This window comes from Molossus molossus, unplaced genomic scaffold (assembly GCF_014108415.1).
Source record: "Molossus molossus isolate mMolMol1 unplaced genomic scaffold, mMolMol1.p scaffold_m16_p_8, whole genome shotgun sequence".
Classification (NCBI taxonomy): Eukaryota; Metazoa; Chordata; class Mammalia; order Chiroptera; family Molossidae; genus Molossus; species Molossus molossus.
Window position 1 is genome coordinate 102,703,350 of NW_023425402.1, and position 20,195 is coordinate 102,723,544.

General features: G+C 38.9%; 1 protein-coding gene across 4 annotated transcripts in view; it reads left to right on the forward strand.

The window, feature by feature from the left end:
* The window catches only part of SCAF8 (SR-related CTD associated factor 8), a 145,650-nt gene that overhangs the window by 78,845 nt on the left and 46,610 nt on the right, over positions 1-20,195 (forward strand). For 2 of the 4 annotated variants that reach the window (XM_036249324.1, XM_036249322.1), the window contains 2 exons: positions 2,009-2,227; positions 2,799-4,913. In XM_036249324.1, the coding sequence (XP_036105217.1) occupies positions 2,009-2,227; positions 2,799-4,252 (1,673 nt within the window). In that variant the 3' untranslated portion in view covers positions 4,253-4,913. Of the gene's footprint in view, positions 1-2,008; positions 2,228-2,798; positions 4,914-20,195 lie in introns of those variants that run through there. The other 2 variants (XM_036249325.1, XM_036249323.1) reach the window with 2 other exon arrangements.

Genomic DNA, 20,195 nt, shown 5'->3' on the forward strand with positions numbered 1-20,195 from the left:
TGTTCCAGTTTTACAGTGAGAAACCCTTCATGTTGCCTCTGTATCTTTTTTTTTTTCCTTTATTGATTTTAGAGAGAGGAAGAGAGGCAGAGAGAGATAGAAACATCAATGAGAGAGAACATAGATTGGCCACCTCCTGCATGCCCCTCACTGGGGATTTGGCCCACAACCTGAGTGGGGATGTGCCCTGACCGGGAATCAAACTGGCGACCTCTTAGCGCATAGATCGACACTCAACCACTGAGCCAAACTGCTGGGCACCTCTGTATCTTTTGCGATGACTATATTAGTTTCTGAGAGCTTCTTAATTTTTGGCCCAGGGTTGGCCCAGTGGACTTTATTGTAAAAAGAGTGTATATCACAGAGAGCTTCCCTTTTGTTTGTTTTTTTTTTTATCCTCACCCGAGGATATTTTTCCATTTTTTGTACAGATAGAGTGGGAGGGAGAGAGAGGAAGGGAGAGAGAGAGAGAAACATCGCCGTGAAGGGACACATCGAGTGGCTGCCACCCGCACGACCAACCAGGGCCGGGGACAAACTGCAACCGAAGTACATGCCCTTAGCGGGAACCGAACCCGGGTCTCTCTGTACCGCAGGCCGACGCTTTAACCACTGAGCCAAACTGGCCAGGGCGAGAGAGCTTCCCTTTTGATAAAGTGCATTTTTCTTATATTTTTAAACTCTAAACTCTGCTTTATAGTTTTAAGATTCTTTTTTTGTTGTTGTTATTGGTTAATTAGGAAGAATTGTTTATTTCTGAAAACTATAACAGTGTTCAGAAGCCATTTCTGAATTCATCATTCACAGAGACTCATCCTAGAGCCTACCTAATTACTTCTTCTTAATGTATTCATTTTGCAAAGTTTAGGATAAAAATAATGGAGAAAGAGAAATACCACTGTGTTCCGGTTACTCTTCTATTTGCTCACATGGTCTCATTTAATTCTCATAATTTTCATAAGTGATCCCAGGTGGTTTTACCCATTTTACAGCTTTCTTATGTGCTAACAGTTTGCCAGATAATTGAGAGCTAAATGTGAGGGTAATGTAGTTCCTAAAATCCCCAAGTAAATGATGTAACAGCGTTGTGATATAAATTGGACTAAAATTTTAAATTGTTTGTGATTTTATATTCCTCTTAAGTTCTGTTTCTTAACACATAAATGATAAATACACATAGGGGCTTTTCTATGCATTCTTTTAAATGGAATGTTTTCCTTTTTTTTTTTATTTGTAGTCCACTTTATCTCCTCTCATCAGATGATTCCTAACCTCATTTGACAAAGAGTTGTGAATATATTTCAAGGGGATTGGGCAAATATTTTCTCATATATATTTGTCACTCTGCACTAATCATTTCTGTATATTCAGACATACATGTACTAGCATCCTTGGAAAAATTTTGAATTTTTTTATTTTTGTATTACTGGGAGTTTCTTGAGTTACTGGTCCTTATTTTACTCAACATTTTTGTGCAAACACTTAAAAAAACTTTTCCTATTTAAAAAAATTAAAGTTTTTAAAATATAATTTATCCTCTTCATGGTGACTTATTTGTCATTTTGAGCAACAGTTATTATATAATGTGCTAGGTAATACATGCTATACAATGAAACACTCAAGCTGCCAGAAGTTAGTGTTCATTATAAATGAAATAGGACCAGACGTGAATTCCTGTAAGGACAGGTCCTCGAATAATGTTTCATTCAGTGTTGTTTGGTACAATGTTTATGAGATATCATAGGCATTAACTCTTGTTTGTATCAACTGGCCTGTGGGAAAGTTTGTTTTGTACCATTTTGAAGTCACAGAACCTATGACAACCTTAAGTGAGGACTTACTGTATGTCATATTAATTAAGCAATCTTATCAAACAATTGGATAGAGAGGCTAGGAAGTCATTTTAACACTTTGGCAAGGCTATTGTTATTTATGGTTAATATTTTAACTTAGCACATGAATGATGAGATAATTAAGTCTGAAATATAGTCTCTCACTCTTTAAACAGCCTTGGTGCAGCCGCCATTATCCATAGCTCCAGAAACTGTGAAAGAGGTTGGATTTGGTAGCCTTGTTTTACCAGGTGGTTCTGTTGCCAGCAGTCTTGCTACTTCAACTCTGCCAGCTGGAAATGTTTTTAATCCACCCCCTAAACAAGCAGAGCCTGAAGAAAAAGTACCTCATCTTATAGACCACCAGATTTCTTCTGGTGAAAGCACCAGATCAGGTAAACTAAAATTAAAATCCCCAGAAACACATAGTTAAATTGTAAGCACTGCTTCTCTGTAGTGGTGTTTAATTCTGAGGTGTCATGCATTTGTAACCAGTTTAATGCACAGATGTTGAAATGTTGCATTTTTTGAAAAGAGATCACTATCCTCTAAAATTTCTATTTAAAACAAATCTGGACTTCTTTAATGTATTTGTTAGCAAAATAAGATTGCACAAAATATGAATATTACAAAACAATGAAAATGAACATCTAGCCAGGTCTAGAGATAAATATAATGTATGAAAGAAGCAAGTCATTTATTTACTTATTTATTTTGGCACCACTGTTAGTATATTAAGAATTGTGGTTTAAAGGTGGAGAATCGGTATAAAACCTGGCATTTTTGTTAACTTAAAGATCGTGTAAAGATCATGTTAATTTCAACTTAGTGTTCAGTATACTTTGAATTTTGGGGAAAACAAATAGCTGATTAACTGTAAGCTAATTGCTAGAAATTACAGTATTAGTTTCCTTTTCATACCAGAATAATAATTTTTTGTTTTTTCCCCCCTCCTTTCCATTTTAGTGATTCCAAATGATATTCCAAGTAGTTCTGCAATTTTAGGAGGACAGCCGCCAAATGTGACAAACAATTCTGGAATTCTTGGAGTTCAAAGACCAAATGCATCAAGTAATTCTGAAATTCTTGGAGTCCGGCCATCTAATGTTTCCAGTAGTTCTGGGATTATTGGAGCCCAGCCACCAAATATTCTAAATAACTCTGGAATTTTGGGAATACAGCCACCAAATGTTTCAAGTAGTTCTGGACTTTTGGGAGTGCTACCCCCCAATATCCCTAACAATTCTGGACTTATAGGAGTACAGCCACCAAATGTTCCAAATACGTCTGGACTTTTGGCAACACAGCCACCAGCTGGGCCTCAAAATTTACCCCCTTTAAATCTCTCTAGTCAAAGGATGCCTGTAATGCCAATGTTAGACCTTCGTCCAGGACTAATACCACAGACACCTGGACCAAGATTTCCTTTACTGCAACCTGGACTTCCACCCCAGCGAGGAATCCCTCCCCCATCGATACTTGATTCAGCTCTTCATCCACCACCCCGTGGCCCGTTTCCTCCAGGAGATATTTTCAGTCAGCCAGAAAGACCTTTTCTAGTCCCTGGAAGGCAAAGTATAGACAATATTACTAACCCGGAAAAAAGGATACCGCTTGGGAACGATAACATTCAACAGGAAGGAGATAGAGATTACCGGTTTCCTCCCATCGAACCCAGGGAAAGCATGAGTAGACCTCCCCCAGTGGATGTTAGGGACGTGGTTGGACGTCCTGTAGATCCAAGAGAAGGTCCTGGAAGGCCTCCGTTAGATGGTAGGGATCATTTTGGAAGACCTCCTATAGATATTAGAGAGAATCTCGTGAGGCCAGGTATGGATCCTCTTGGTCGAAGAGACCACTTTGGTTTTAATCCAGAGAAGCCCTGGGGGCATAGAGATTTTGATGAGAGAGAACACCGGGCTCTACCTGTCTTTGCTGGTCCAAAAGGCTTACATGAAGAAAGAGGTAGATTTCGGTCTGGAAACTATCGATTTGATCCTAGAAGTGGTCCTTGGAACAGAGGATTTGGACAAGAAGTTCACAGAGATTTTGATGACCGCAGAAGACACTGGGAGAGGCAGAGGGATAGGGATGACAGAGATTTTGATTTCTGCAGAGAAATTAATGGAAATCGTCTTGGACGTGATAGAATTCAAAACACCTGGGTCCCCCCTCCTCCTGCTCGGGTGTTTGAATTCTATGAAGGGGCCACTTCTCAACGAAAAGGTGATAATATGCCTCAGGTTAATGGTGAAAATGCTGAGAGACATGCTCAACCACCTCCTTTACCAGTACAGAATGATCCTGAACTTTATGAAAAACTGACATCGTCAAGTGAAATAAGCAAGGAGAAGAGTGACACAGTTGCTGATATAGAAAGTGAACCAGTGGTAGAAAGCACAGAAACTGAGGGGACATAATCATCACTCAGTAGGTAAAAAGATACCTTTTGTAAAGTTGTCATCTCTCTGTAATAGATTAATGGCTGACTGGACCATAGTTGTTCACTTTTGTCTGCCAGAATTAAGTTAATCTGATGTTCATGTTCACATTTCTCTTAAACTAATTGTAAACTGACTTGTATAGACATTGTTCTTAATATGAACATGGTAGGTAAACATTTTTTATTTTTCTGATAAAATATAAATGTTGCCCCCAGATTCTTTTAACTTCAAGGAAATGAATAACAGCTTGTCAGAGACTTCCTATGGAAGAAAGGATTTTTTAGATACTACTATTAGGTTGGATATGGTAATAGATATAATTCAGAATAGCAAGCCGTGGTGGTATATCTTATCCATATCTTTAGGCTGCTGCAGACTTTTAAGGTAATAGACAAAGCTGTGATATTTTATGCAAAGACTGGCTCTAGATATTTGAGGAGCACAATACAGAGATTTTAAAAGGTGATTTTGTAAAATCTACACTATGGTCTCTGTTTCTCCAAAGTAAGTGTTTGTGATATGTTCCTCATACTGCAGTGAGTAAAAAGAAAAAGAACAACAGCATAAATATTAAAGTACGTTTCAATGTTGGGTGAATTTTGTTTTTAGATGCCAATAAAACTTACTTGTTTGATAACAGTGTTCTAGGAATTGTATTTTTTTAACCTACAAATTCTTAAAATCCTGAAACATGAGCAGCATGTGCTTAGTTGCAAAAGTTTTCTATTACTCTTAATAACAGCAGTGAAGAACTGTGTGGTGGAAAAAGCATGTACTTTGATATAGAAATCATGCAGTCTCATTAGTTTGTATGTAAAGTCTGTGTATTTATTGTGTAAGTCATGTAGGTTATTTTGTTCCTCTGTATGTCTATACTCATACAGAGGAAAATAGAAGTTGATAGTTTAGATAATAAAATTTTTTTTAAACTGGATAGAATTAGAGAAATTTGGCTAATTGACATTACTTATAGTTACAGCTGTTAGCCGTTATGAAGGGAACATAAGAAATACATTGGTTGTTTGTTAATTTAAAAAATATATAGTTAAGCATGAAGCCAGATTTAGCCTGGACCCAAATTTCATGTAAATGCTTGCATTGCTTTGTCTCACACCATATTTACAATTCTGCATAGATTGTGCTAGTAGAAAGTACTTGCTGGTCACTTGCCTGAGGAGAATCTTAATGGCACAAAATGTGTCGTGGTGTTGATGGATTTAAAAACATTAATTTGAATACCAGGAACAAAGTGTCCATCGTGTGTTTCGTAGGCTCTGAGTAACACTATTCAGATTAATCTCCAAGGTAAACTTGAGTAGCAGAAAAATTTGATCTTGGTTTCCTGTTATTTATTTTCTGTTATTTTTGTCTTAATTTTCATTCATTTGCTGTTTGTGCCTCTTGGGTTTTACGTACACGCACACGCATACATATATAACCATTGTTTTGTGTTTGTTTTTACATTTCTAATGATGGCTTTCATTTAGTCCTGTGAATAGTCATTTTGTTTCCTCTGCATTTTCAACAGTTCATCATTTGCTCTATTTATCTAGAATTCTTACGTTAAGGTTTGTCAACAGCTCCCCCCCACCATAATAAGATCTTACCAGCTATTTAAAATCTGATGTTTTTGTTTACCTTATGATCTAAAGAGCCATAGCTTTAAAGTTCCTGGCCAAAAATAAAGTCTTTTCTTCTTACAGATTCTGAAATAGAAATAGTACTTTATTTATCTTGTTACTTGGAAAAGGGGGATGAGGAGGAATTTTGTGTTTATTTTTAAGTAATTCAGTTTAGTTCAATAATTAGAGTTGGTTACAGATCTTTTTCTTAGGGTAACGGGATAAACTATGACAATGGCACAACGTTTTAATGTTTGGGAAAGATTTGCCTTGTCTTCCAGGAAATTACATTGACTGGGATGTCGCTCAAACTCTTTACTTGCATTTATCATTAAACTTAAGTGACATTCACTTGGAAAGAATGTGAGACTTGTCAGTGACTTTTAATCCCAGGCTTTTTAATCACTGTTGGGCCTTCATGTGCAAACGTAGTAACAGAATATGCACAAGTATTGCACCGGTCAGAAGACTGTGGTGCATGTTTCCAGTCTGTTGTCAGTGCAGAATCTAGGGACCTGTCTTGGAAACGTGTGATGCTCCTAAATAGCTGGGAAAAAAGTGATGTGTACTTATTCTCATGTTGACCTTGTTTTGTTGTGTAATATTTAAGTGAAAGGATATTAGTCATTCTCGTATTGAATTTTCAAAATTGATCTTTACGTTCGCCATTTTTAAAAATGATGGACAGAATTAATTGTCTTTGATAAATTTAACTAAAGGATCTGTCACATTTTTTATGCTTTTGATTACAATGCTGGCAATTAGAAATACTCAAGGAGTAACCGAACAGCTTAACTGAAATAAAATGATTTACAGTGCTGCAGGCAGTGTCTGCATTAGACACCAAGTCACATAGTGTTTTGATTTGTGATTTGTTAGAGGGAGGATGATACGACTTTCTGCAGTATCAGTAGACTACAGTATTAATAGACGTTAATATTTAAATGGTGTTTGTCTTTAAACATTTCATTAAACAGTGGCTTCTGTTCTTAGCATAAATGCATATACTGTACTTTGATCATTTATATTGTAGATAGAAACTTATTTACAGCAAAGTAGCCGTCTATGTGTGTGTGTTAATCCTCACCTGTGGATCTTTTTCCATTGATGTTTAGATAGAGTGGAAGGGAGGGAGGGGGGAGAGAGAGAGACACATCTGTTGGTTGCCTCCCACAGGACTCTGACCAGGGCGGGGATCAAACCTGCCACCTAGGTGTGTGCCCTTGACAGGGAATGGAACCCAAGACCCTTCGGGCTGTGGGCTGCCGCTCTAACTGCTGAGCCAAACCTGCCAGGGCACAAAGTAGTCATGTGTAGCACGTTATATGTGCAATGGTCTTTTAGTCTCATTTTATCAATACGTAGGGTGGACAAATACTTAGAGAGCATAGGAAGATGGAATAATATAAAAGTATTTGCTTAAAACTCGGGAAATTGCTCTGGCCAGTTTGGCTCACTGGGTGGGGCGTCGGCCTGCAGACCAGAGAGTCCTGGGTTCGGTTCCTGCTAGGGGCACATACCAAAAAAAAACCTCTGGAAATTATATAATAATTGATAACATTTAATTTATTCTTACCAGAGTCATTTCTTTTGTCATTTAGTTGCTTCATTAAATTTATTGGCCAGTTTTTTACTCCTATAAGAGATTATAATTTATGGAGCTACACATTTAGGGTTGTTTTGGGTGTGGGGCAATTGTGTTACATTTAAAAAGAAAAGGCTCTTTTAATTGGAAAACGTATTTTTTTTATAAACACAGTTCATCAGATCTAAGGTGCCATTGATTGTAAGAAGCAGCATTCAGAATTTTAAAAATGTTTCCAATATGACATGCCAGTGATTGTAAAACCCATCCTTAATTCAGAAATGTCAAAATATGAAAAGTGTCTTAGAATCAAAGAAATACAGTATTCATTATTGAACTTCATACATTTATTTTAGATGGGCACAATCTTTAATGAATAATCTTATGTGCCTTCATCATTACTGCTTTATTGAGTGCTATATTAATAAAATGTTTTAAGGGCTTTTAACTCAAAGAAAGAATACTGACATTTTTCTTTTTAAATATTTTACATAATATAGAAGAAGAGCAATATCTTTATATTTTTAAGATAGGTAAAATAGAAACGCATTGTTGTGAGTAATCATGAATAATACATTGTGGCACAGAGTTATGAATGTTTTCTTTAGCTGATGCTGTGGTTTTACAGAAGACATCTTTTAAACTATAACTTAAGTTGGTTTATATTTTCCACTTATGAAAAAAAAATCAGGTTACTGTAGTTTATAATAGGAAATTTAGAAGTAAGATACCTTGATCTAAGAAAACTTTCTGGAACTAGAATTTTAAATTAATGGCCCAGATTATTTTCCTTTGGGGGTGGGCATACTTTAAATAGAGGCACACTTATTGGAAGCACTTTGAAATACACTATTTCTGTGGTTTTCAGGAAAGAGATAGAATCACCTGTGGAGCTCTTTGAAAATTTGGGGATTCATGGGGTCACCACAAACTTACTAGTGCAGAATCTCCTGGGGCAGTACATATTTACACACACACACACACACACACACACACACCCCTACCTTCCTGTGTGTACATTCATTCCTTGCCACGTTGCGCTTTGACTTCCGTCGCTTCAGTCTATTGTGTTTTCTTTCAAATATATTCATTAAAAAGTTGATCAAGACAGTGAAAATGATAAAGTGTGCGCTCGGTTGTCTGAGTCAATTATACACCCCTGTATTACAGTTACAATTAAAATTTCTGTACGTATGGACTGTAGACATATGTATTCAAGCACCCCATGGATCCTTCAACGCCAAGTGCAACCGCTAGAGTCTGGAACGATTAACCGCAGTAAATGAGGGACGACTGTATATGTATATATATATTTAAAAGCCCCACATACCACCATTTTAGCTATATTAAAATATGTAAATATTTAACATACCATATACTTGAGATTCTTAAAATACTTTAAAAAGTAAAATACTTGAGGGCACACAATCATTTTTAGTGTTTCCATAAAGTAGATACTTAATCGTGGCAACTAGTGTTGGAGAATGAATAAATATTAAAGAAATCCATTATTACAGATGTTTTAAACTCATGCATTAATTTAAAAATGAATTATAGCAGAAAGGATGAAAGGAAGCATATGAGATAGTTTTGTAAGAAGTATTTTTGACTCGAAACTTTGCTTAGGATACCTTAAAGAAAAATGTACTTAATGTCACGTAACTAAATGTTTTGATTATAGAAAGACCCCATTTGGGACACAGCCTTGAGCATTAACTTTATCAGGGACTAGAAGTCGTGTTATTAGTGGGACTACTAAGATGTAGTAGCTTATCCTTATAGGGTAAGGCTGCAGTTAAACACTACACTTGAGTTGTGTTTTCATGGTTAAAAGTGTACACGGGGTGCCCTGGCCGGTTTGGCTCAGTGGTTAGAGCATTGGTCTGCGGTCCGGAGAGACCCGGGTTCGGTTCCCACTGAGGGCGCGTGCCTTGGTTGCAGTTTGTCCCTGGCCCTGGTTGGGTTGTGCGGGTGGCAGCCACTCGATGTGTCCCTTTCACGTCGATGTTTCTCTCTCTCTTCCTCTCTCTCCCTCCCATTCTATCTGAACGAAAAATGGAAAAGTGTCCTCAGGAGGATAAAAAAAAAACAACAGCAAAAAAAACTAATGCAAATCAGTATTGTGTTTAGCATGAGCTTTGCTCGGACATTTTCTTTCCCTCTACTTAATTCTCTCCTCTTTCAGGGACTCTTTTCATACTGTGTGTACACTTAGAGTTATTCTGTCTTGTTCTAGTCAAGATGTAGAACAAATGTTCTAAGTAATTTGTAAAATACAGTATACCAAGGGGTAGAAGTGTGCTAGTGGGCTGACTCTGTAGTGTAGGAGAAATGTCAGAGAGTAGAGACCTGTAATGAAGGAGGCTGAGAGAGGCTTATGTACCCAGTTCAACACATGGTAGAGTGTGAACTTGGAATTTATGACTGAGCTCTGAGAATTAGATGAGTTTAATGAACATGTTACACTTGCAAAGCAGTGGCAGATATGTAGCACTTGCTTGAGCTACACCACGGTCAACTCACCCTGCCTTGGGCGGCTGTCGCTGTGTTGTCTTGGTTTTCTTCCTTCCCTTCTCAGAACCTTCAAGGCCTTCCCGTCATAGCACTCCAGCCTCCTTTTGACCCACCATTTCAGACAAAGACCGTCAATTTGATTTGTCGGTGTTGAAATCAGTTTGCCTGCCCCTTGGCTTGATGATGTCTAAGGTCATTTCCAGCATTTAAATGCCTTGCGTCTATGAAATATGCTTTCTCATTTGAAGATGCAGGAAGAACAAGGGGAAAGACTAACAACATTGAAATGCTTTTTAGGACAGCACAGGTTTTACTGTCTTTGGGTTTTCAGAACTGGCTTTCGCATTTGCTAGATGTATGCCATTGAACAAATCACTGCACCTCTAAGCTCCTTTCTTAACAGCCGATCTGCAGGGTTATACTTTCAAAAAATTATTGATGACAGTTAATATTTAATGGACATGTTTATGTAACAAAAACTAGAATAATTTTATTACCTGCATAATGCAATCCCCATGACAATCCTCTGAGGTAGTTATTTTAATATCTATTTTACTAAAGAGAAACCTAAGTCACAAATGACTTCACAGGGTCTCAGAACTTGTAAATATTTGAACAAAGATTGAAACCCAGGTCTGTTAAAAAATTAGTCTGTACCGCCTAATTAAGTGCCAGACACACATCACAGAGGCTCACCAGCTGTTCCTCTTCTCTTTAGAAAAGGCAAATTTGTGCAGAAAAACAAACTTGAACACTCCCCCAAGCTTATAGGGTAAGACTGCAGTTGAACACTGAACTTGAGTTGTGTTTTCATGGTTACAAGTGTACATGGGGTTGTCATTTTTACTGTAAACAATCACTGCAGCTTCATTTTCTTAGGTTCTGTGTTCAGGATTGTTTTTTCTTAAGGTTATACCATGGCATAATACTGTTGACTTTCTTAATAAATAACTTGGTATTTTAAAAACATTTTTATTTATTGATTTTTTTTTTTGAGAGAGAGAAAACAACAATAATTTGTTGTTCCTCTTATTTATGCACTCATTGGTTGCCTCTTGTATGTGGCCGACCAGGGAGCGAACCTACAACTTCGGCATGTTGGGGTGACGCTCTAGCCAGCTGTGCTCCTCGACTAGGGCGTAACTCCCTATTTTTGAGGCAGGTTTCTGTTGCTTTGATATTAAATAAGATTTCTTTTTGAAAACACCTTTTCCCACAAATTAAATAAAAGTTCAAAACTTTTTATCCTTGCCCTGGTGGGTTTGGTACAGTGATTAGAGCTCAGCCCGCGGACCGAAGAGTCTTGGGTTCGGTTCCAGTCAAGGGCATGTACCTCGGTTGCAGTTTGGTTCCTGGCCCTCATTGGGGTCGTGTGGGAGGCAACCAGTCAATGTGTGTGTGTCTCTCTCCCTGAGCCCCCACCCCCCACACACCAAAATCCTACTCTGTCTGAAGATAAATGGAAAAATATCCTGCCCTGGCCGGTTTGGCTCAGCGGTTAGAGTGTCGGCCTGCGGTCCTGAGAGACCCGGGTTCGGTTCCCGCTAAGGGCACGTACCTCGGTTGCAGTTTGTCCCCGGCCCTGGTTGGTCGTGCGGGTGGCAGCCACTCGATGTGTTCCTTTCGCATCGATGTTTCTCTCTCTCTCTGTTCCTCTCTCTCCCTCCCACTCTACCTGAACAAAAAATGGAAAAATGTCCTCGGGTGAGGATAAAAAAAACAAAACAAAAACAAAAACAAACAGAAAAATATCCTTGGGTGAGGATTAAAAAAAAAACAAAAAACTTTTTTATCCTTTAAAATGATTTAATACATGTAAAGCAGAGCCAGTAATTGCTTGCCAATTTACATTTTAGGTTGTGGCTTTGACCACTTCTTTCTAACATTTGGCATTTATACACTATGTGTAGCCAAAACTTAGTACCTGTTTTTCTTGTGTATAAAACTCCTATATTAAGAATACTTTGGCCCTGGCCGGTTTGGCTCAGCGGTTAGAGCGTCGGCCTGCGGTCCTGAGAGACCCAGGTTCGGTTCCCACTAAGGGCACGTACCTCGGCTGCAGTTTGTCCCCGGCCCTGGTCGGTTGTGCGGGTGGCAGCCACTCGATGTGTCCCTTTCACATCGATGTTTCTCTCTCTCTCTCTGTTCCTCTCTCTCCCTCCCACTCTACCTGAACAAAAAATGGAAAAATGTCCTCGGGTGAGGATAAAAAAAAAAAAAAAAAAAAAAAGAATACTTTGTGACTTGAGTTAAATGAGATATGTAAAGTTACACACATAAACATTCATTGTTAGTCTTAATTCACCACTTGAATTCAGAGCGTTTAGAGACTAGCCTTTGTCTATGGGTGCAGTGGTTAATTTGCAGTTTTTTTACTTTATTAGAATATATAACCTGATTCTTGGTTTTCTCTCTTTTCAAGTCTTCTATTCAACTCACCGAACTTAGATTTATGTAAGGTTTAATCAGAGCATGTCCTTGTGTTGGCCTTTGGTCACCTTTTCCAGAGTCTTTGGACAGATTATGGCCATATTACTGCCTAATCCACACATCAGGAGAACATGCTTATCATATTTGTCAGTTATATTTCTATTTCTGCTAATCTTGCCAAAGGCAGTTATTTTGCTTATGTTGTGAGTATTGCGTGAAATAAAATGTTCTTGCATTTGAACAGTCTTTTTAATAACATGACTCTTGTGTTTATTACTGAACTCGGGTCAGTTTACACATCAGTAAGAATATAGTAAAATCAGAAGACTTGTATTAAATAAATAAAAGAACCTTTGAAAGGGTAACAGGATACCTCTTGTTTAAGACTGATCTTTCTTTTTGTGGTAATGGATATTACTTTGAGCCTGTTAGTTAAGAGAAGATGGCACTTTGTAGCTCAGAAAATTCTGAAAAACATCCCATCTGTATCACTGTGGTCATACCCTGGATAAAGAGAGATTTCTAAGTAGCAAAACCATTAAGACCTCATTTAGGAATGTGTGTTGTTTGTTTGTTTTTTTTAATAAAATTTATTTAGTAATATTTTAATTAGAGCCCTCTGTTCTTATATTACTTATTGAATTGTTAGTCTAATAGTCTATGACCACAGGTTAAAATGCATTCTCATTACAGGGAAAAAGGGTTTGGGGGTGGAGACTCTTAATACTTTTAACCTCTGTGTCGCAGACTTTCTATATAATTTATCTTCAGAAATATACTATTTGATAGGATTTGTTATTTTTTTGCAAATAGAGAAGCAAACTCAAAGTCCATGGTCACATAGCTTTTGATTTGTATGGGTGTTTGAACCCAGGTTTTGCTGACTTCAAAGCTATGCTATACCTTTCCGAAAGAGCATCTTTTTACTATGTGGTTGGTATAATTAGTTTGCTAGGGCTACTGTAACAACATACCAAAAACTGTTTGTTTTAGAACAAGAGAAAGTCATCTTCTGGCAGTTCCAGGGGCTAGAAGTCTGAAATCAGGGTGTTGCCAGGGCCATGCTTTCTCTGAAGGCTCTAGAGGAGAATCTTCCTCGCCTCTTCCAGACTCCAGTAGCTCTCAGCAATCGCGGTGCCTTGGCTTCTAGCTGGATCACTCCAGTCTCTGCCTCTGTCGTCACATGGCCAGCCTCCATCGTGTGTGTTCACATCATCTTCCCTGTTTGTGTCTGGGTCTCAGTTTTCCTCTTACAAGGACACAGTTACATTTGATTAGTGGTTCACCCTACTTCATTATGACCTCATCTTAACTAATTACATCGGCAATGACCACATTTCCAAAGAAGGTCACATTCTGAGATACTAGGAGTTAGGACTTCAACATATTTTTGGAGGACACACTTAATAACAGCCTGTAACCTTAAGTTCTATAACCATTTAAGATCCAAGTAAATAGACCTTTTACATTTGAAAACACAGTGGGGGGGGGGGAGTACATTTTAGAGTGACAAAAGCAATCTTTATAGAATTCCAGTTTTAAATTACCTTGGATATCACAACAATCAAATTTTAATCCCTAATAAATACATTGCAAACTGTTACATACAGTAGCACTGCCTAAGTTTTTAGATGAATTAGTAATGCCCATACTTTTAGGTTTCTTTAGTAATACTCGAACTAAAGGAATTTTCAAAGCCCAGTGATAGTGTTATATAGCAGAGAATCAATTTACTATGAATTATCCTTGCATTAAAAAAATAAATGCTTTTTAAAAAGTGGAGGTTTTTTAGACCTCATTACATACAGCTAACCTGAAAATGTGCAGTGTGTGCCTTTCCATTTCGCTTGTTTGCCTTTTACAAGTAGCATTTTCTGTTTTATCTGCTCATTAAAATTCCCTCTTAATTAAATGATGACGATCACTTTGCCATTTCAGTGGTTTATTAGAAGTTTTTTTATTTACTAAATAAATTACCAGTTTACTATTTATTTATCTAGTATTATAACCTTAATGCATTTCTCTTATTTTATAGAATTAGCCAGCAAAATCTATTTGATCAAGTAAAAAACAGCTTTGCACCTGACTTAAATTCAAGTTACACGGCTCTATAGGTCTTTACTAAGTGTCCTAACAAGGCCCCTTAAAACTTTTACAGAAAATTGAACAGAGAATTCTGATTTTTATTTGAAGAGTACCAGGACACTCAGAACACTGGCTGGCATGCGACCTACATAGGTGTCACTATCGTTGCAACTGTCATTAGTGGGTAATGGAGGCTGTGGGGACATGCAACATATGAGTCAGTATCGTATATTAAGTGCAAATAATTAAGGGATTATTTGTTAATAAATGTTACAACCCAGCCCGGGGGAGGAGAGAGAATGGAGTCGTGTGCTTCTTGGACCTTAACGGGTCTTCTACAGCTTTTCTGACTGCAGTGCATCCACTCGGAGCTGTAGTTGTGTTCTGGTCCTCAGTACCAACCCTTAAACACAGCTGTCGGATGCCTTTAGCTAGTGGCTTGCCTGTCATGGAGAGAGCTGTGATCTAATTTCAGGATGAACAATTAGAAAGCTTCCTTTGTTAATTGTCTATGTCCAGAGAGTAAAAATTTGGTGGTTAAAAACATTTCTGATTTCCTTATACAAGGTAGTAGAAACTAAAGTTTTCAGAGGCCCCTCCCCAGGAGGACCTGAAAAAAGACTGATGAGATTTATACTTTATCCACGAATACATTCATGCCAAAAAAAAATGTTTTTTAATCACCAAAATAAACTACCCTCTTAAACGTGTCTGTCTCAAGCCACTGTATAGGAAACCACATTTAGAAAAATGATTGAAAGCCCTGGCCGGTTTGGCTCAGCGGTTAGAGCATCCACCTGTGGTCCGGAGAGACCCGGGTTCGGTTCCCGCTAAGGGCACGTACCTCGGTTGCAGTTTGTCCCCGGCCCTGGTTGGTCGTGCGGGTGGCAGCCACTCGATGTGTTCCTTCCACATCGATGTTTCCCTCTCTCTCTCTTCCTCTCTCTCCCTCCCACTCTATCTGTACAAAAAAAATGGGAAAATGTCCTCGGGTGAGGATAAAAAAAAAAAAAAAAAAAAAAGAAAAATGATTGAAACATTTATTTTTATTAGACCTTTCTATGTGATATGGAATTTGCAAAACATATTCAGAGCCACTTTGTCCCAAAGTAAGTTTGTCAAATAAAATTTGAGACCTCAAGAAATGATCTGTTTGGGGAAGAGGAGTGAAGTTGCCCGACTACTGCTGATTCTGAAGTCTAACCGCTCACTGTCGCCAGTTTAGGGACACACAGCAGGGATCTTGGTGCCATTGGAAATCAGAGCGCCCCAATAACTACAGTTATCTGTTCTTTCCAACGTAAAGCAGTAATTTAGTTTCTTGTCAGAGTTTTAAAAAATTACAGCTAGATTCTTTAGTGATAATGTAAAATACAATTGTTACCTTGAAAGCTTAATATGGAAGAGGGCAATCTCTTAAACTGTGTTACAACTCTGATCTTTCTTTGTCACATTGGTTATTTTAAATTTAATTGTGGGACTTAAATGCAGAAGTCTGAGTACCTAGTATCCCTTCCCCCAAACTCACACTTCAAAGGCCTTACTTTCAATTTAAGCTGTGTGCTTACAGTTCTCCTCATACCGTGGCTTTTATGTTCTGGACAAGTAAAATCCGAAGTCCACATTCTAATCAGTGGCAGACTAAGGTTGATTTCTAAACTAATATTAGTTTCCAAAGAGTCTAAAAGGGTTCCCCTCACCCCCAAAGCAATTCCACTAAACTGATAGAAGTAGGGAATGTGGGAATGTTCTGGATGAAGAGCAAATTCTGACGCAGTGGCCCTGGCCTTCTGTCCCCGAGCCTCTGGGGATGTGCTGCTACCCTAGCTGTCCACAAGTTGTGGGCAAGGGTGTGGCCTCGATTCTTTTCAAAACCACTAAACAGATGAAAACGATTTTAAGAGAATATAGGAATAGTATAACCAGGTCTTCAAAATAGTCACGCTTTCCTGCTTTTTTCTTTGCTCTCAACATATTAGACAGCTCTCCACTCCTTGTAGCTTCAAGCAGTCGGTGGTCCAGTGAGAAAAGAAAGTGGGTACGCAGCACACTCCTTTTTTCGGGGTTTCTTGTCAGACACCTGCTCAGGAACCTTAAACAGAGCTCTGGTGGGGAGTGGTTGCGCCAGGTTGAATTTTCATGTAAATGATTTTCAGTTGCTCAGTAGTGATCTTATTCCACTTTTGTTTTTTTCTTGGCTGTTTACATTTTTAATTTAACATTTCAACATAGTTTCTAATCTAATACACTCAGTTGGGAATACATGTACTATGTATGTGTGTGCATATGCGCACACATATATATCACTTACCATCTCGAAGAACCTTCAGCAAATTTTGTAGATTTTCTTTTGGCCTTTTTATGATGGCACTTGACTATTCTCTCAGGAATCAGACAACTTAAAACCAGTATCTCTTTTTTTTCTCTATTCTAGTCTCGCATCCCAAGCTTGTACTTGGGAATTAGATCTTTAAAGCCTGATATTTTCTCATCAGGGCCAACTCAGACTTCATTAGAAACGTAATTCCTTTAAACTCTCTAACAAGCAGAAATCAATACAACATGTATGCTCAGTGCATTCGCAGAGCACGAGGGCAGGGCAGCTGCTGCAATTTCTACAGCAGTGATGTTTCTGAGCGCAGCTCAGAGCAGGTACTGACTTAAATCATCTTGAGTCATCGCTGCTGCTGCTGCTGCCTTGTTCTGTAGCCTAACAGGACTCTGCAGTTACCAGCAGTGCTCTCAGTGGCATCAGTACCAGGGTTCACTTTGTGCATTCGCTTCAGCTGCTTTCTCTAGACCCGCTGGGGCCAGAGCTGCCAAAAGTTCACTGAGGCTGAACAAGCCTGCAGCGAGGACAATGTGAGATGTGGCTGAGAGTGCTGCCGTGGGCAGGCTTGTGCCCCTTGTTGACCTTTCCTGCCTTATATTCAATGTTCAAACAAGAGGAAACCTTAATGTTTTGCCTTTCGTGCCTTGTTGAAAAGGCTGATCTGTGGGCACACACTGGGATGTTCTAATTTGTAAAGCACAACTCAAAACGCCTTCTTATCAAACTGACCATTTCAAAGTTAAGGACTTTGCTTCATTGAGCCAATGTGCATAGGACTGACCCGAGCCCGGGGAAGCCAGCACTGCAGTACCTGTCAGTACGGAACTTGCTACCTCCTTGTGCTGCATCGCTCTGGTTTTTATCTAGGGCGAGGTTTAAAAATGTGGGAGATGTGCCAACAGTTTCCTCCGGCCTCCAAGAGACACACACTTGACCCCCACAACGGTGGCAGATAGCGTTGGTCTATCCCAGACGCTTTCCCGCTCAGCCCCCAGCCTCCCCGGTTTCTCAGGCAGCCACTCCTAGCCACAGCTCAGCATTCGGTCCGAAACCCCTTCATCCTGGCCCTGCAGCATCCGTCACTTAAACGCGCGTGTCTGCTCCAGCACGTGCCCCGTGCCATCCTCTCGGCTTGCGTGTGCGGGCTCTTGGTTCTTCAGGGGATGCTGCGCGGTTCCACCCCTCTGCTTGGCGCTGGACCGACCTCTGTCTCCGCCTTCACTTGCCTTGAGGCGCAGTCACCTGTTACATAGTCGAGCCCGCCCCGTGTCTGTTCCTGAGTTCTTGGATTTTTCAAAATAGCAAGGTAGACCAAATTATTTATTAGTTCATAATTTTATGGATGTTACGACTGTATTTTGACCTTATTTTCAGCTTTTTATAAAGGGGAAAGGAATCCTAATGCAGGTGTTAAACGGGATACTCCTTTTGCCATTTGTTTTAGGTTGACTTTAACCTTATCAGTAAACTTATTTTAAATCATTAGAAACATGCTGAGGCAAATGACCTTTAAACCCAGTTAATTTCTGTTTAAAATGTTTTTTGTTTTCGTTTTTGGGGTTTTTTTCTTTATTGATTTTTGTAGGGAGAGGAAGGGACAGGGAGAGAGAAATATCGATGAGAGAGAACATCGATTGGCCACCTCCTGCATGTCCCCCACTGGGGGATCGGGCCCACAACCTGGGCCTGTGCCCTGACTGGGAATCTATGGGTCAACACTCAACCACTGAGCCACACCAGCGGGCCCAGTTAATTTTTGTTTCAGATGATTAAAATACAATTTTGTTTTAAAAAATGTTAAGGGGACAATGATCTGTTTTGAATTAAGGAAACAATGGGAAATAATTCAGAAAACGACAATGAAATAAGAACTAAAAGAAAATGAAACAGCAAACCAGTACACAAAAATTGTTTAAGAAAAGAGCAAACATTGTTTAGCATCTCAATATACCAAGACTTGTGTTTGAGATGAAAAACTGGAACTTTATATCGAGCTTTCATGCTTTGAAACCCAAGTATGTTAGAATAATAGATTTTAAGATTATGGGTGATCATGGAAACCAATGCATGGCCTTGCTGAATTTTTAATACTAAGTACCCTCAACGATTGTAGACATTTTGTATCTAACAACAAAAATAAAAACAGTCTCAGAAGTGTGTTTACTTTAGAACCTGACTGAACTCGGAACTCGGAAGTGTCCAGTAAATTCGGACTTGCTTAATGTTGGCTTTGAAGTCATTTGATTTAGTGACTTGCAGCAAAAGATACAGAGTTGTTTTTTAATCAGTATTTTCAGACATGAACCAGATACTGAAATCCTTGGCTTTGCTAGCTGTAATTGAATTATTTATGTCTAGACTGTTTTTTTTAACTATACTTAGATTCTCTGTCTCAATTCTTATACCTTTTAGCATGTTCCCAAATCAGGTGTAATTTTGATTTCCTTTGGGAGGAACAGAGACATAACATAGCAACTTGAGAAATAATCCCGATTGCTGTATGAACATGTTTGCCTCCAGCAGACTTTTTACCCACTGGATGTAGGCCCGGGTAGTGTTGTATAGTCAGGTTCTGGGTAAAGGGCTTTAATACACCTGTTATCAGACCATATGAGGCCTCAAGTGTATAGGTCAAGTTGCAGTTAGAAATACGTTTGAATGATGTCATTGTTCGTGTTGGTCTTGAGAATATGGAATTTCCTTTCTTTGGAAGAGAATTGGTAACACACCCAAAGCACCCACCATTCAGTATTCAGAACACCTTCAGATGGTTGTAGACGCTACAGGATTTCTATTTCACAAGTGAGACTAACCACAGAGATTATAAACAACATTATAGCTTCTCTCTAGTGCAGTGGTTCTCAATCGTCCTAATGCCGTGACCGTTGAATGCAGCTCCTCATGTTGTATGTGGCGTATCTGCATGTGGGCGGACTCACCTGGAGACGGATGGAGGAGCGGTGTCTTCGATTCCTAAGACCATCGGAAATAGGTGTTTTCCAATGGTCTTGGGCAACCCCTGTGAAAGGGTCGTTCGACCCCCAAAGGGGTCGCGACCCACAGGTTAGGAACCGCTGCTCTTGTGGGATAAACATTCGACTCCTGAACATATGCTCATTCTGAGGTTTATTTATCAGAGATGTGAATCTGCCATTGTGTCTGGCATTATTGCTTTAGCATATTTTAGATTTTTGTCTTCAGATGCATTTGATCTCTTGAGGGGGAAGGTAATGCAAATCCAATATGTTTTTGGATCCAGGAACAAGAAAGAAGTATTTCTGGGGCTAAGTTTCATATTTTTTGTAATAAATACTTGTGGGGAGTTTTTAAGTGAGATGCATTTCTTTGCAG